Source organism: Coffea eugenioides, chromosome 6 (genome assembly GCF_003713205.1).
Source record: "Coffea eugenioides isolate CCC68of chromosome 6, Ceug_1.0, whole genome shotgun sequence".
Lineage (NCBI taxonomy): Eukaryota > Viridiplantae > Streptophyta > Magnoliopsida > Gentianales > Rubiaceae > Coffea > Coffea eugenioides.
Window position 1 is genome coordinate 7,831,357 of NC_040040.1, and position 17,181 is coordinate 7,848,537.

General features: G+C 38.0%; 3 protein-coding genes across 7 annotated transcripts; 2 read left to right on the forward strand and 1 right to left on the reverse strand.

The window, feature by feature from the left end:
* Positions 1 to 557: 557 nt before the first annotated feature.
* Positions 558 to 2,969, forward strand: LOC113775689 (protein LURP-one-related 12-like). Of its 4 annotated transcripts, none has more exons than XR_003468915.1 (2): positions 558 to 990; positions 2,080 to 2,723. XR_003468915.1 is itself a non-coding variant. In XM_027320669.1 (2 exons), the coding sequence occupies exons 1-2, from the start codon at positions 753 to 755 to the stop codon at positions 2,738 to 2,740; spliced, it is 249 nt and encodes an 82-aa protein (XP_027176470.1). In that variant the 5' UTR covers positions 558 to 752; the 3' UTR covers positions 2,741 to 2,969. The 4 variants fall into 4 exon arrangements, 2 of the variants coding, with proteins under 2 accessions (XP_027176470.1, XP_027176469.1); XR_003468916.1 differs by having other exon boundaries at positions 2,085 to 2,127; XM_027320669.1 differs by lacking the exon at positions 2,080 to 2,723 and adding an exon at positions 2,730 to 2,969.
* A 1,254-nt stretch (positions 2,970 to 4,223) lies between these two features.
* Positions 4,224 to 6,318, forward strand: LOC113775139. Of its 2 annotated transcripts, none has more exons than XM_027319894.1 (4): positions 4,224 to 4,688; positions 4,788 to 4,902; positions 5,029 to 5,143; positions 5,377 to 6,318. In XM_027319894.1, the coding sequence occupies exons 1-4, from the start codon at positions 4,588 to 4,590 to the stop codon at positions 6,312 to 6,314; spliced, it is 1,269 nt and encodes a 422-aa protein (XP_027175695.1). In that variant the 5' UTR covers positions 4,224 to 4,587; the 3' UTR covers positions 6,315 to 6,318. The 2 variants fall into 2 exon arrangements, with proteins under 2 accessions (XP_027175695.1, XP_027175696.1); XM_027319895.1 differs by having other exon boundaries at positions 4,586 to 4,663; positions 4,752 to 4,902.
* Positions 6,319 to 8,725: 2,407 nt separating this feature from the next.
* LOC113776326 (mavicyanin-like) lies at positions 8,726 to 9,533 on the reverse strand. Its single transcript, XM_027321460.1, has 2 exons — positions 9,300 to 9,533; positions 8,726 to 9,159 (listed from the first exon to the last, which is right to left on the reverse strand). Exons 1-2 carry the CDS (start codon positions 9,478 to 9,480, stop codon positions 8,882 to 8,884), a joined length of 459 nt encoding a protein of 152 aa, XP_027177261.1. The 5' UTR covers positions 9,481 to 9,533; the 3' UTR covers positions 8,726 to 8,881.
* Positions 9,534 to 17,181: the final 7,648 nt, after the last annotated feature.

Genomic DNA, 17,181 nt, shown 5'->3' on the forward strand with positions numbered 1-17,181 from the left:
TGATTAATGATTTTTTTTTATTTGAATATGAAGTAATCATTATACACCTTTTCTTCCACATATAGTTTGGGAGTTAAGGAAAAAAAAAAAGATGAAAAAACTTAAGTTACTAGAGAAGAGAAGAAATTCTTATATTGTTCGGGAGTTTTGAGAATTAGTGAAATGATTTTGAATATGAAAGTCATAAATATTTGTTCAAGATTCAAACACTATATAAATTTCATAGGTTTCTAAAAATAGCTCTTAAATTTTTTCAAAAAAAAAATCACTTTTTTCTCTTATTTTCAATTCAAAAAATATCACTTTTGTCTCTTTTTTTCAAATTTTTGTTACATTTTGAACCCAACCAAATTGATCATAGGTGCTCTTAAAATTTAAAAAATGACTTTTCTCTCATATTTCATTTTTTAAATTTTTATAACATTTTCAACCCAATCAATCCAACGAACACGGTATTCAGAGCAGCAATTGCAAGACAGTGACTGGACTCATTAAAAGAAAAAAAGAAAAGAAAAACGCACGCACTATAATTCCTTTACTGCTCAGTGACCTACAGATTCTTCACATAATAAAACTAGCAACAGTACTGATCTGCTTCTTCACATAAAAGATAAAAACCAGTAACAGTTTCAGCATCCAATTTCTTTCCCTCTGGAGTTTCTATAACCGGAAGCCGGAAGAAACCAACACTTGCTTTGTAGTAGTTCAAATTTGGTAGATTTGTAAGTGGCAGTTATATAGCTGCTGAACAGATGAGCAGCAGAAGTCTAATTGTGGATAAGATATTTTGCTTTGAAGAAGAAACCCATCTCACAGTTCACAGGACTTCCATCTTCGTTCCCGGCGGCGGCGATGGGTTCATTGTGTATAATCCCACCGGGGAAATTACCTTCCGAGTTGACTCCTACGGTCCAGATTCTGCCTCTAAAGATGAACTTGTTCTCATGGATGGATTCCTCCGGCAAATCTCTCGTCACCCTCCTCCGCAAGGTCGGTGCACATCTACATCTACTATTTGATTATTCGCCACTTTCCAATTTTGACAGCTTTACTGTTACTATTGTTCAATATTTTATCATTTGATTAATTCCCACCCACCCTCGTCATAAACTTCCACTTTTAGAGGTGCCAAATAATTTGTCATAATTATCGAATACTGCGGTATTACTCTGTATTAGCATCGCGGAAGACAATCATGGGTGATGGAACGCTTAAATAAATCATTAAACAGAGTCGATGTATACACCAGTCGGGCACAGGCATGAATCTAGTCTATTAGCGTATGCATTGACGGTTCGAGGAAAATTAATCCAAAGCAATTACCTTACCCAAACGTTTTCTTTTGCCTTTCTCTTGTTTTTTTGGGGGGGGGTGGTAAAAAAATATGATTGTGCTGAATGAAAACTGATTATGAGGCGGTGTCTTGTCCAACTGATGTGTTACGCAAGTGAAAGAATTCTCCAAGCTTATCGTGAAACAATGGCTTGAGCACTGACGAGTGCTTTTTTGTTGGCAAATGTTAGTCTAAAGTTTTAATTCCACCACTTAAATGAGTCGCTCGACAAATTTTCCAACCAATCGTCCCCACTGACGGATTTTCACCGGGTGGATTTTTTTTTTTCTTAAAATTTTCACTGAAATGCTTTTCTTGACCTATCAAACGAGATTTGATTGCCCTTGATCATTGATGCCTTTAGGACGGGTGCACAGTACCTAGCCAAGAACTTCCGAGTTTGGAGTATCAACTAGGAGTGTTAATTTGTACCGCAGTTCCCCTTTCATGTAAATGGGTCATGAAGATTACTACGTTGTCGGCCAATCGCCTTCAAACTGAAAAATTGAGTAATGGCATTGCGAATCTTTAATTCTTTACCTTCAACCCACCGGACATTGGGCTAGTAACGGTTCCCCTCTCAGTGTGGCCCTAATTGCAACTGCATTTGCATTTAATGATGATGTATCATGAAATGCAAGCACATTCGTTTCCACTAGTGTCTTCTTTGTAAATCACATTATTGACATTTCATTCCAATCCCTACCACATTTTCCTTTTCTCTTCCAAACATGTTTGGGCTAAAGCGTAGAAACGAAGCCTTCATCAAAGGTGGGAAGCATTTTTCAGGAGAGAAGAAGAAGGATGAGCAGCAGGCAGCCTTTAGCATATTCAAATCATACATAATCGGAAAATTTGATCTATTAGTAGAGGTCTGTGGTCATGATCCAGTTTTGGAGTACCACATCTTTTCTGCAGCGATCATGTGCCATCTACAATCTGAAAGCAGGTAGCGAGTTGAAAGAACTTGTTGCTGAGATCAAGAGGAAAGTCGATCCTGACACAAATGTGATGTTGGGAAAGGATGTTTTCTTGTTGTGCCTTGAACCTTTGGTTGATGGTGCATTCATGATGGCTTTAATGCTTGTCCTTGATCGAATGGGCGGGGTTGATATGGATGACACTAATCAAGCTCCTACTACAACTGCGGAAGACACCACCGTCTCTTCTTGATTTATCATTTGTCGCTCTTCAAAAGCATGGAGTGTAATCATCTGACCCTTGCATGTGCAATTCAGACCATTAAATTCTTACAAGGTTTCTGAACTTCGTATTCCGGCGGGTTTTGCAAGGGGAAAATAATGTTTTACGGGCATATCATGAACTATCCACGCTCAAAGTTTGTACACCAACTTAATCTTAAAGCTGACGCATGACTCGGTGGCTTGCTTTGCAGGGCATGACTGAAGACTTTGAATTTTATAGTCGTTTTCAGTGGATGGTAGATACCTCATACGTGCGAGGCAACTGGCAATTGCAGTATAGAAGAGAGGGTTGTTATAACCTGAGTACGAACTTCCCACCAAAAAAATAAAATTTTTTTTTCAGTACGATCCTGAATTACAATTTTCGCGTCTTTCTTCTGTCCACCCCTGTAGACATCAGGATATATGTATCTATCTTCTTTTAATATATAAATAAATAAATTGATGGTATGAGGATCAAAAGGATCTATAGACACCCAAAGAAAATTAAGTAGTGTTGCGCCAATCCTTTATGTAGAGAATTTAGTTGAGTCACTAAATTGAGGGCTTCAGAGACGCCAAACTTTAAAGAACCGTAGGTGAAGGCGTGCTCTTATTTCAAAGTTCTACCAGCTCTCTCTGATTCCATTGCTGTTTTTAAAGTATACCGTACAGTATTCAAATGTACTGGTAGTTTCCACTCTTTTCACCCTTTTTTTTTTGGGTGACAAGTAGTAGAAGGCAGCTAACATAGATAGAGGTTGGACGAGGACATCCGATGATAAACTACCTATGAAATCGGAACATTCTAATGAAAAGTACCATCTAAGTGATATTCATAATAAATATTGTGGTCAAACCAAGTGTATTGTTTGGAGTCTCAGAAATTGCTTTGAACTTTTGTTCCCCCACGCCACCAACACAAACACCTTCTTTTCTTTTTGGCTAATTAGATGTCATGCACAAACTATAAGTTAAAAGTATCAACTACGCAATGAGTTGGATTGGGAGTTCGTAACTTCTTCTTCTTTTTTTTTTAGTGCAATACTTTTACTAAAAATGTACTTTAAATGCTTCCTTATTAGCATCATTCTCTAAAGTAAAAAAATAGAGCTTTCGACTTCAAAAACACCAACGTGCTCGGAGTGGATTGGGACGCCCTCTCCCGGACCGCAGGGGATTAGTCGGGTCGAAAGCCCGGACACTCCTGTGTCGACAAAAAAAAAAAAAACTTCAAAAACACCACCTTTAGTACAAGAACTTGAAATTGGGGTGCTCTCAAAATAATCTCCTCATTGCTTTCAACAATAAAAGCTAACTTTTGATCATTGTATCATAAACTTTGAATTGAATCCCAAACCGCACTAACTACTTTTAACATTTTGTGATTCAATTGTGGCAAAATCAGAAATAAAGACGCCCATATATCATAACCTGTAACGTGGCACCAGAAAAAACAAACCTGCCCGGCCTCCCTCCCTCCCTCCCACATGCCATGCTGCGACCCCAAACTTTACCCAGGAAAAGCATTTGTACGAGCAAATTTAGAGGGTGGGGTTTTTGCAATTTGTGACTTGTGAGGGGGACAGGGCACAACTCATTATCACCAACCCCACCCTTTCTTCCCGCTTCCCCATAGCCATAGCTATCAACTAGTGTAAACCCTCCACTACATTATTGTACTTTTTTTTTTCCCCCAACTGCACAGTTTTGCAAAAAGGAAAAGGGGAAAATAGATAAAGCATCCTTAACCTCCATCCCAGTCCCCCCCTCCTCAATCTAGAGAAGCAAAAAGTACACAACTTGGGGTGGGGGGCAGTCCAAAGCATTGTGAGCAGCAGCAGCAGCAGCAGCGCAACTGCACTAGTGAGAAGTGAGAATCGCTTCCCCCGCCCCCAGACCCCCCTCAGTTGTCACTTCAGGCCCCCCAATGAAGTAGAGTAATTGCTTTCTACCTAAAGCAGATTTGTCCATTTTGTCTATTTAGTCGATGGGTTTGCGGTCGTTGAGATGATATATCCTCAAAAAACAAAGAGGGGGGAAGGCTCGGTGAAGTGAGAAGAAGTAAAGATGCCTAGGCCAGGGCCAAGGCCTTATGAGTGCGTGAGGAGAGCTTGGCATAGTGATAGGCATCAACCCATCAGAGGTTCAATCATCCAACGGATTTTCAAGTACTGTGTCTTTCCTTTTTTTTTGTGTGTGCTTATTTTAGTGTTTCTTCTGTGCTTTTGTAGCTTCAGTTTCTGATTGGCCACCACTTGTTTGATCAGGCTCGTCTATGAAAGACACGGCGCTGTAACCAAGAAGAATAAGGAATGGCAAGCTAAATTGCCTATTGTGGTCTTGAAGGCTGAGGAAATCATGTATTCCAAAGCTGATTCTGAGGTTGGTTTCTCTTCTCTTTCATAGTTTAACGGGATCCTTGAATGCTGTGTTTTTTTTTTCTTTCTTTTCCCCCTTTCTTCCCAGTCATTTACTACTATTTCTCTTATGTTGCTTTTTGTGGTTTAGGCTCAGTATATGGATCTTGAAACAGTGTGGGATCGGGTTAATGATGCTATTGATACAATAATTCGGAGAGATGAGAGTACGGAGACTGGAGAGCTTTTGCCTCCCTGTGTTGAAGGTACCCTTTTGTCTATAGTAGTTACTCTGTTGCAGGGTCTCGGTTCTGAAATGCTTATGAGAATTTGCTATTCAATTTATTGCTAGTAATGTAATGTTAATACTGCAGCTTACTTGCTTCAGCTGAATACTTGTTAATTACTTAAAGTCTCCTTATTATTTTGGGCTAATGGAAGAGATTTTGATATTTGTATACACATATATCTCTGTTTCAAATGGAATTCGACACTCCAGCTGCTCTTAATCTGGGTTGTGTGCCGGAAAGAGCATCCCGAAGTCAACGGCACAATAATCCTAGAACTTACCTGAGCCCCAGGACTCAAGAAGGCGGTTACGCAGCCTCAAAAGTTTCAGGTGGAAATACTGATGTACAAAATCGTAGTCTACTACCTCCCTACTCGGGTAATCAGTCGAACCTCGAGAGATCCACCGGGAGTTTGGAGCCTTTGGTTTCAGAGTCTAACAGGCATTTAGTGCCAAATGTTAACAGCCCTTCTACTTCATCATCCAAGAATTTAAATTTTCCAACCGATAGTCAGATTGCCTGGAAGGATGGCAAGGCTTCATTCAACGTAGGTTCGGTCTATCCCTTGTATTATGGCACCAGCTTCCAGCCTGATATCTCTAGGTCGGGCTCCCAAAAGCCGCACGTGTCGAAAGATATAATTGTTGGTAGACCAATTTTTGCATCTGTTGAGAAGCCCGCCGAAATAGGTTGCATCAGGACGCTGTTGGCTAATGAAGCAAATTCAATTGCGCCGAAGCAAGCAGATGCTGGGGAGAAAATGACGGAGGAACCTGAGGTAGAGTGCGACTTGTCCTTGAGGCTGGGACCTTTCTCCAACTCAATGTTGTGCAGGGGAAAGGGAACAACTCTTGTTAATGATAAAATAGATCCAGCCAATCCTAGTGAAATGGGTGAGGTGAAGGTTGTATCATCATCATCTAGAGAGAAGGATTTTTCCCTCTTTTCTCTAGAGACCACTAATGATCCCTCCAGCTTCTGTCTTGGTAGGTACAATGTGGAGGGTGAAGGTCGTGAGAATGTCGAAACATTTCTTAGAAAGCGCAAGCTGCCTTTTGGTAGCAGTGCGGACAATAGGCAAATATTATGGCAATTAAAGCCAACTCCTCACCACTTTGCTGATCAAATGAAAAAGCAGACTTCATAGACCACCACCGCCTTTTTTTCCTTTTTTTGTTTTTTGTTTTAGTAGTAATTTACTTTTCTTTTCGGGGGGAAAAGTATTTATTTGACATTGCAGCTTCTTGCAAATTTTACTGCTGTTGGAGGATAGCAAAGTTGCCGCTTATGCTAAAATTCAATGTCTTTACTCGTTCCTATTTTGTTCTTGTTCAGCAGTTGATTAAAGAGGGAAAAAGAAAAAGAAGAGAGAGGAATGAGAGGTAGTGCAACTAACTGCGACTCGAATGAGGGGAATTGAAGACCGACCCTTCTAAAAAGACAATAATGAGAACCTGTGAAATACCTTTTTACAGATTATTGCAGTGTATAACAACAAATTTTTACTGGGGATCCAACATATGGTTCATGCGATGCGACCTAGATCCTTGCAGATGCCGCCGCCTGGGCAACTATAGTAGTAAAAGGTTAAAGGAGACGCCAAGAAGAGCATTTGATATGACTGTCAGTTATTGCATGGACAGTTGGATGTGTTTTTTAACAACTGGGGGGGCTTTGTTGACAGGGGACAACAAAGGCAGAGCTGTGTCCCTTGTGGGCATCCAATCCAACGCTGACTCCTCCTCGCATGTCTGAGATTTAGAAATAAAATAATAATAATAAAGAAAAGAAAGATTTTATCGTTAGATCATAGATGGTGCTCGATAACGGATTTAACTGTTGTTGTATCATCAATCATGTATGCATGGAAGTTCTCATCATCTTGCGTCGTTCCTCCTTCCATTTCTTTCTGTTACTGCAATGGAGGGAAAGGAGAATGGCATTAGCAGCTGGGTCCTCCCGTCCGGATCCGGGGCCGAGGTGCGTTGCCTTTTTATTCATGGTACGCATTGCTCCGCTTTTGGGTCCTTCGATAAAATCATGGAGGGACCCTCTGCTGAGGGTGCAACGTGCCTTTCAGGGGCCTCTTGAAAAGGTGCAACCCTGCAACTAGTTTGGGACTGTCCCTTTACGCTCGTAGATTATTTGCTGCTGGTGCTGCATTTTTTTTTTCCTTTTATTGGTGCGGCTGTATGATTCCAAAATTTTGCCGGATGCGGTATTTAGCGAAATTATAAATGTAGTCGTCGATCGCTCGCTCACATGTTGGCTTTGTATGTGTTTTACGTCTATCATCATCATCACACGTATGAAATGATAATTTTTTTTTTATCCCTTACATATTAGTTTTATATGTCTTTTACATCCTTCACATAAGAAATAATGATTTTTTATTTATCACAAATGGAAAATATATATTAGTTTTTACCAAAAATAAATGAATGAGGGTGAAAATTATTATTATAAAAAAAAAACTGGCGGATAAAATCTAATTTCAATATTAATTTAGCATTTTTTTCTAAACTCATGCAGTTGATAGAAAAATTACTGGCGTATTTTTTTTTTTTTTATATTAGCTATGGCACATTCTACTGCCACTAATTTTTCTCTTTGCACCCCCTTTTGTTAATTTTTTTTTTGAAAAATATCGAAATAGATTCTATGTGAAAAGCTACATAGGGAGTTGAATTTTGGTAAAATTTTGTAACTAAAAGTGGTGGTGGCCGATCGCGACGCCTCCAACACTGCGGCTGAAGGCAGCCATGCCTATTACCACAATCTTGGCTAGGAAAATAGAACGAAGAAAAAAGAAACGTAGAAATATGAGGAACGTCTTTCCCTTTTTCTATGCGATCTTTCAATTTTTCCCTGAAGTTTGTGAAGCATGAGTTTGACGTGAATTTTTAGATATGAGTCTAAGAGATTAAAATCATCCGTTTTTCATTTGTGAGAGACAAAAAATCATCATTTTATACGTGAGGGAGGTAAAAGTTACAAAGTCATTATATGAGGGACGAAATATTATCATTTCATATACGAAGCACGTGAAAGATACAAAACCAATATTACGTGGTATGATATTATCCTTATTTCTTTTATCACAAAATGGACAACTATATCTAAATATGAAATTTGAAGATTCTCCTTATTAGTTGATTTAATTTTTGTTAGAACTGAGACAGAAGAATATTAAAGTTCTTTTGTTAAACTGGAAATCAGATTCATGACTGGAAATTCCATCACTAGCTTTCTTTATCAAGCATTGGACAAATTCAAGGAAGACCTGTTGATTATAATGAGTGCATGTACCAGACCTCATCGCTGTGTAAATGCAATGGACGAGTTTGCGCAGAGGCCCAACATGCTGACCCCAGAGTATTAACAGAGAAGCAAATCTGGAAAGAATCAAGGCATGCAACTTTTCCCCGAATATAGAGCGTAAAAAGCGAATAGAATCTTCTAACATCAGTCAGGCACCTGGGCTTGTCGAAGCGTATTTACGCTAAAAACCAATTCATATTTATTGCCGTGCTATCTTTTACACTGACTGCAAAAAATCGTGCTTAAGCAATTACTCCATTGGGCTAATAAAATACAATCAATTCAAGTCTCTCATGAAACTCTTAATGCAACAAATTAAGCCAACAAAAAGAACAGCAGGGCAAAGGTAGCAGGCTAGCCCAAGATCTTCTTTGAGCACACGCAGATTTTATTTCACACGAGACTTGAGAAGTAGGTGGCCAGGGCCACGAGAATAGTGAAAAAGGCGCTAGCGTTTAGAGAGGATGCAGCCCCAGCCTGGATTTTGACCTTCATTCCCAACTTGCAGTGGTTGTCAATGGAGCAGATGAAGTAGTAAGGATCGGTTGAAGCAATGGTGAAGTTATAAGGGCTGCTTGTGTGAATCTCACCAATTGCATTTGTTGCGCTGCAGGCGTCATAGCCACTCTGGTTCACTTGGGCTACGGTGTGAGTGTTACTCCACTGGAAAACTGATAAAGCAGAAAAAACACTACTGAGCTGATCAACGGAGCTAGAATGGTAAGCTTAGCACGATCATCTTATCAACCCTCTTCTGATCAGTACAGGATAACATGTTACGAGTATTCATGCATGCTTTTTTGTTACTTACCTACGGTATCGCCAGCGGCAAAGTCTCTGGTGCCAGCCCAGGTTTTGTATGCAACAGAACCAGCAGGAGGGACAGTCCAACCGAGACTGTTTCCAACTGTATGTGTATCTGCAGTTGCTCCAATAAGCAGTGCTGCTGCAACCATCAAGTAACCGAATAGTACCATCTTCTGACTGGCCATTGAATTTCTATAGATTATATGTTCAGCAGGTCGCCCGCCAGTGCTTGCGTTGCTTTTTCTTCTCCTGTAAAGTTCTACCAGTAGCTAAAGAGATGATTCGTCGAGGCAAGACGCAAGTAACGTTTGGTTCTTATAGAAAATTAATGGAGTTGGAGAAAGTGGATGCTTAATTGATTGTGCCTTTCAAAGACCAAATATTAGTGTTAGATTTTGAAGCTTTCAATTAGGACAAGAATTTCATATCTTTCAAACAAAACGTCTGGTCCCGGAACCTGAAATTCTAGAGGGTTTGAGGCTGACAGGGGTCATCCTCCTGTGGCTTTTCTTTTACCCATTCTTGGTAGTATTTAATTAACAGAGCTTGCATCAACTACACAAGACTGGGAGACTATAGATGGGATCATGGAATCAACAATTGTGTGCGGAAAAACGCGTATAGATACCATACGCGCATTAGTTTCATGAGCTAAAAAGAACTTCTGTAATCTGTAATCTGTACGCATTAATCATAAAGAACTTCTGTACGTATAATAAGCTGCTAGGCTTCTTTCTTCCACTGATTTTCTGCCAAACCAAAAGACCAAATACCAAAGAAAGGCATCTCGGGCACTGGGCATTTTCCTATGTCAATTATATGAGATCCTTAAAGTCCAACTTTTAACAACCTGGTCTCGGTAAACAATCTAGGATTGCTATTTTTTTGGAGTTTCTGTTTTTTAAAAAATACGCTATAGAGATTTGATATACATGAGTTAAAAATTAATATGATTGAAAAATATGTTCAGGGAAAATGTAAAAATTTTTTCTTAGAAAATTACAATTCAAAAAATACCTTTAGACCATCTGGATTGCTATTTTTAGGAGTTTTTGTAAAAAAAAAAAAAAAAAACGGTAGCGATTTGATATATATGAAATAAAAAGGTAATTGAAAAATGTATTTAAAAAAAAGGTAAAAATTTTTCTTTAGAAAACTACAGCACAAACATGGCCGAATTCCAACATTGTAGTGACAGTAAACTGTTGGATCCTTAATCCAACATTGGACTTATATGTGAATAATTATGTATTGCAAACTGTCAATTAAGGTTAAACCCAATTAAAGTGATCAAATATAGTTTGGGTTTAATGTATCTAATAGGATGTGGGCCCTTTTATGTGTAGAAACTTATGGGCTCCTATTTCAATGATGGGCTGAAATAGGGCTCCAAAGGTAACAGGAATGTTACCTATAAATAGGGTTATGGTCCCCAGGTCACAGGTATCGTTTTAGTTGTCGTATTCCCTAATACCACAAAATACCTCTTCCCTGATATCCCATCGTCAGGAAAGATACCAGAGAGAAACTAAAGGCCTCTCTCAAAGGATCGGTGAATACCTGTTGACCTGGAAGGCCACCCCAAATCTCTAGGGATTCAAGTATCAAGTTTATCAATATGGATTCAGGTACGCTTCCGCTATTTTATCGTTTATTTATTTCTTAATAATCGCCATATAGTTCTTGGGTTCAATAGGTGATGGTTTTCACCAGTGGTTAAATTTAGATAACCACCCTTACAAGTGGTATCAGAGCCCATATGGTTGGTTATTAGGAAATAATTTTGTTTTAGTAATTCATAGTTTTTATTACTATTAGTTCTGTTTTCATGGTTGCTAGTTGCGGACTTTGATGCTATTAAATATATGACCGTTATGTGTTCAAGTCTTGTTGATTCACTGGTTTGATCATATATGTGCAAGATCTTGGTTGCTTCTGCTGCGATACATGGATTCAGAACTATGATGTTTCTTAAGTTTATTTGTATCCAATCAGTTTGTTTGATATAATGGCCGATTGACCTTTACATCCGAAGAATTTGTCTTAGCATACGGTGGCTAGTTGGCACATGTTTCGGAATCTTAATTGATTGTACAGTAGAAAGCCGAAACAGAAAGCTTCTGTGGGCCATTGTTTTGCTATGCTAAAAGCCGAAAAAAAAAAAAAAACCAAAATAGCTTCAGAACGAATTGATGCTTCAGAACCAAAATAGCTTCTGGATTGATGCTTTTGGTCTTCGGTCAACTTTTCAATTAGTGGGTTCCACGAATTGTTAGGCATTAATATATTGCTTTGCTATGGCTGCTGATTCATTGTTTCATGTCCTGCCATCATTATTGCTAGTTTCATGTTTCGGCCATTATTGCTATTGTAGTAGTCATGCGGGTTCCACCGAGTAAAACCTATAATTGATTGTACTAATAGTCAATTTTTTTTTTATAACCAAATTGGATATAAAACCTTGTATAAAGATCCGGACTTTAATTTGAATCTTTATAGGTTGATTTGGTTAATACTTGAATTTTCTTTGATTTGTTTTTTTTTTTTTAAGAACAAATATGCTTATATTTATGTTAAAGATATTAGGGTTTCTTTAATTTAAGTAAACCCTAATAAAGTTAAATAGGACATTTAAGCCCTATAAAATTCATATGTGTGGCCCATTAAATATGTTTTTTTTTATAAAGTACATTTCAAGAAAATTTTTGGGTTTAAATGTTAATTTTGGGTCAAATTATGGATATGGACCTTTGGTCCAATAAGTCATGATTTAATTTAATTGATTTGACCATGTTTGACCACGTTTTGACCAAAGTTGACCAAAGTTGACTTTGATCAAAATTTTTGTTTTATTTGGATAATTTTAAATTTGAATATTGGTATGATTATATATATTTTGGAATAAATTAATTGAAATAATATGCCACCAAAGTGACCTCTATTATGGAAATTAATTTATTTTAAAATATAATTAGTTGGGCACTAGTAATTTTATGAATATTGATCGGCCCAAAGGAAGGTCAATATTTAATGAAATTACATGTGTACTTGTGGTAATAAATGCGTGATAATTATTTGGATTTTACATGTGATTTATAAATTGGCCCAAAGGAAAATTTATTTTCGACATGTTATTATTATCAGCATTTATTACTGCACCAAGATATCACTCACTAGTTAATATTTTTGTCCAAAGACGAAATATTAATGGAATATCGGTATCTTGAGATGGGACTACCATTATTTAAATTTATTATTGTTTTGATTTATGTGAGCTTGTTTTAATTATGTTATGTTTTCTGTTCAGTTGCGAATGATCTTACAAATATTACTTCCAACATCAATAATATTCTTATGCTGAATGGCACAAACTTCAAGTCCTGGAAAGAAAATCTCTTGATAGTACTTGGAGTAATGGATCTCGACCTTGCGTTAAGGGATGATTCTCCCCCACCTCTTACAGATCAAAGTACCTCTGATGAAAAGAGAAATAATGAGAGGTGGGAGAGATCAAATCGCTTGTGTCTGATGATCATTAAAAAGGCCGTTCCAGAAGCATTCAGGGGAACAATGTCAGAAACGACTGTAACCGCTAAAGAGTTCCTTCAGAACATTGAAAAAAGGTTTGTCAAGAACGAAAAGGCTGAAGTTAGTACGCTCTTGACACGCCTGGTTTCAATGAAATATAGTGGTAAAGGCAATATCAGAGAGTATATCATGGAGATGTCTCATCTTGCTTCGAAATTAAATGCACTTAAGTTGAAACTCTCCGAAGAGTTACTAGTGCATTTGATTTTAATATCTCTTCCTACACAATTTAGCCAATTTAAGGTGAGTTACAATTGTCAAAAGGAGACTTGGTCTCTAAATGAACTCATCTCACACTGTGTAGAGGAAGAGGAAAGGTTGAAGCAAGAGCAGACAGAAAGTGCTCATCTGGTGTCAACCACTAATAATAAAAGTAAGGGACTTAAAAGAAAGAAGGAAAAAGGAGCTGCAGGTACAGCGCCACAAAAGAAACAACAAAAGAAATCAAATGATCAGGGAAAGAATAGTTGTTTCTTCTGTGGGGCTGAAGGGCATCAAAAGAAGCATTGCACCAACTATCACGCTTGGCGTGCTAAGAAAGGTATGCTTCTTAATTTGGTTTGTTCTGAGGTTAATTTAACTTCGGTACCTAGACACACATGGTGGTTAGATTCCGGTGCAACAACTCACATCAGTGTGTCTATGCAGGGTTGCCTGAATTGCCGAAAGCCCAATGATAGTGAAAGATATATCTACGTGGGCGATGGCAAAACAGTTCAAGTTGAGGCAATTGGAGTTTTTAGATTATTGTTAAAGACCGGATTTTATTTGGATCTCAATGAGACATTTGTTGTACCGTCATTTAGACGGAATTTAATTTCTATTTCTGCTTTGGACAAATTTGGTTATTTCTGTTCATTTGGAAATGGAAAATTTGAATTGTTTCATGATTCAAAATTGGTTGGCTCTGGTTCTTTAATGCACTACGATAATCTATATTTAATTGACACAATTGTCTCATTTAATGAATCTCTGCATTTGAGTACTAGAGGAGTTAAAAGAAAATTAGCCAATGAGAATTCAGCTGCATTATGGCACAAGAGATTAGGACATATCTCCAAACGGAGAATGGAAAGACTTGTGTCAAATGAAATTCTCGACCCCTTGAATTTTACAGATTTTAATGATTGTATTAACTGTATAAAGGGGAAACAAACCAATAAAAGGAGATTTGAAGCCAATAGGTCCTTAGACGTCTTAGAACTTATACATACAGATATTTGTGGACCATTTCCTACATCTGCTTGGAATGGTCAACAATATTTTATAACGTTCATAGACGATTTTTCAAGATATGGCTACATATATCTCATTTCTGAAAAGTCACAGTCACTGGACGTGTTCAAAAAATTTTAAGGCCGAAGTTGAGAATCAACTCAACAAAAGAATTAAAAGCGTCAGATCTGACCGTGGTGGTGAGTACTATGGTAGATATGACGGTTCAGGTGAACAACGTCCAGGACCATTTGCTAAATACCTAGAGGAATGCGGTATCGTTCCACAGTACACTATGCCGGGTTCACCCACTATGAATGGTGTAGCTGAAAGATGAAATAGAACGCTTAAAGACATGGTAAGGAGTATGATATGTCATTCCACCTTACCAGAGTCACTCTGGGGAGAAGCACTTAAGACTGCAGCATATATTCTTAACAGAGTTCCAACTAAAGCAACTATCAAAACCCCTTATGAGCTTTGGACAGGGAAAAAGCCCAGTTTAAAGCATCTGCATGTTTGGGGGTGTCCAGCTGAGGCAAGGCCTTACAGGCCAAATGAAAAGAAACTGGATTCAAGAACGATTAGTTGTTATTTTATTGGATATTCTGAAAGATCCAGAGGTTACAAGTTTTATGATCCCACAGCCAAATCAATTTTTGAGACAGGAAATGCCCGGTTCTTTGAGGATGTCGAGTTTGGGGGAGAACATACAGTAAGGGACATTGTCTTTAAAGAGGAATATATTAATATTCCCACAGGTGTCATTACTCTTGCTCAGGACCCTATTCCTGAATTTGATCATGATACAACAAATCAAGACAATGTCGAAGAGCAAACTGTTATAGAAGAACAAACTCTTCCTCTTCAAGAACCAGTGCCATTAAGAAGATCCACTAGAGAAAGGAGAAGTGCAGTGCCAGATGATTACATTGTTTTTCTCCAAGAACATGAGGATGACTCTGGATTGATGGAAGATGATCCAATCAACTTCCGTCAAGCCATGGAAAGTTCAAATTCTCAAAAGTGGATCGATGCCATGAATGAGGAGATTAAATCCATGAAGGACAATGATGTTTGGGATTTTGTCCCATTGCCAGAAGGTGCGAAACCCATTGGTTGTAAATGGATATTTAAAATCAAAAGGGATTCGAAAGGCAATGTGGAAAGATTCAAAGCTCGTCTTGTCGCTAAGGGATTTACACAAAAAGAAGGTATCGACTATAAAGAAACCTTCTCTCCAGTCTCTTCAAAGGACTCCTTTAGAGTTATTATGGCATTAGTGGCACATTTTGATCTTGAGTTACATCAGATGGATGTAAAGACAGCGTTTCTCAATGGTAACATTGATGAGACGATTTATATGGTGCAACCAGAAAACTTTGTATCAGGAGATCCAAAGAATATGGTTTGCAAACTTAAAAAATCCATCTATGGGCTCAAACAAGCGTCTCGACAATGGTATTTCAAATTTCATCAGGTGATCATCTCATTTGGTTTTGAGATGAATTTAGTGGATGATTGTATATACCATAAGTTCTGTGGGAGCAAATATATTTTTCTGGTATTGTATGTTGATGACATTTTGCTTGCCAGCAACGATATTGGTCTATTGCATGAAACCAAGAAATTTCTAACTAAGAATTTTGAGATGAAAGATCTTGGTGATGCATCTTTTGTGTTAGGCATACAGATACACCGTGATCGCTCTCGGGGTATTTTAGGACTATCACAAAAGGGCTATATCGAAAAGGTCCTTAAAAGATATGGCATGCAAAATTGTAAATCAGGTGACACCCCTGTGGCTAAAGGAGACAAATTTAGTCTTGAGCAGTGTCCCAAGAATGCTTTTGAGGAAAGAGAGATGCAAAAGATTCCTTATGCCTCAGCAGTAGGGAGTCTAATGTATGCTCAAGTATGTACGCGTCCGGATATTGCATACATTACTGGAATGTTGGGTAGATATTTGAGTAATCCTGGATTAGATCATTGGAAAGCAACCAAACGGGTCTTACGGTATCTACAGAAAACAAAAGACTACATGCTCACGTATCGGAAGTCAGATGAGTTGGAGATCATTGGGTATACTGATTCCGATTATGCTGGATGCAAAGATACTATGAAGTCAACGTCAGGCTATGTCTACTTGTTGGCTGGAGGTGCCATATCCTGGAAGAGTGCTGAACAGTCCCTCATAGCATCTTCCACTATGGCTGCAGAGTTTATAGCTTGTTATGAGGCATCCAATCAGGGAATTTGGCTGCGAAATTTCGTCACAGGATTACGTGTAGTGGATGGCATTGAAAGACCACTCAAATTATTCTGTGACAATAAGTCAGCAGTCTTATATTCCAACAACAATAGGAGCTCGACCAAATCTAAACATATAGATATCAAGTTCCTGACTGTTAAAGAAAGAGTGCAGAATGGACAGTTATCAATAGAGCACATCGGGACAAACTCCATGGTTGCGGATCCGCTTACTAAGGGATTGCCACCCAAAATGTTTCATGAGCATACTGCTCATATGGGTGTCGTGTTAAATGATGTATAGTTTTTGTGGGAGTTTGTTATATTAAATGCTCTTATGATATTTTTCAGTTATTAAGGATTTAAGGATATTTTATGCATAAATAAAGTTTGGATTTATTTGCACTCTAATTTTGGTATGGTTTGATCTCATAAAATTTAAGGTGGACCAGTTGGAAATAGGCATGTTTTGGTCACATTACATGAAATTTTCATGCTACACATCCACATCATAATTCATGTCATTCAATTGCATTGATATATGTGACCATTGATGGGTCGAGTTACGAAATTGTAACAAAGGCCGCTTTGATCCTATATTGGTGTAATTGATGGACCGAATTGGTTGCAGATACATTGTGATAATGACAGTAAAGTTGAGCTCATACGGTTAATTGCAAAATATAATTATAAGGTTACACATATAGTCCAAGTGGGAGATTGTTGGATCCTTAATCCAACATTGGACTTATATGTGAATAATTATGTATTGCAAACTGTCAATTAAGGTTAAACCCAATTAAAGTGATCAAATATAGTTTGGGTTTAATGTA

What these genes read in the sequence shown, in the direction of transcription:
- LOC113775689 (XM_027320668.1), top strand. Translation starts at nt 753, where the DNA reads ATGAGCAGCAGAAGTCTAATTGTGGATAAGATATTTTGCTTTGAAGAA. An exon ending in TCGTCACCCTCCTCCGCAAG is followed by an intron (nt 991 to 2,122) that starts GTCGGTGCACAT and finishes AGCATTTTTCAG; the next exon opens with GAGAGAAGAAGAAGGATGAG.
- LOC113775139 (XM_027319894.1), top strand. Translation starts at nt 4,588, where the DNA reads ATGCCTAGGCCAGGGCCAAGGCCTTATGAGTGCGTGAGGAGAGCTTGG. An exon ending in ATCATCCAACGGATTTTCAA is followed by an intron (nt 4,689 to 4,787) that starts GTACTGTGTCTT and finishes TTGTTTGATCAG; the next exon opens with GCTCGTCTATGAAAGACACG. An exon ending in TTTGCCTCCCTGTGTTGAAG is followed by an intron (nt 5,144 to 5,376) that starts GTACCCTTTTGT and finishes TCGACACTCCAG; the next exon opens with CTGCTCTTAATCTGGGTTGT.
- LOC113776326 (XM_027321460.1), bottom strand. Translation starts at nt 9,480, where the DNA reads ATGGCCAGTCAGAAGATGGTACTATTCGGTTACTTGATGGTTGCAGCA. An exon ending in TGCCGCTGGCGATACCGTAG is followed by an intron (nt 9,160 to 9,299) that starts GTAAGTAACAAA and finishes CTGCTTTATCAG; the next exon opens with TTTTCCAGTGGAGTAACACT.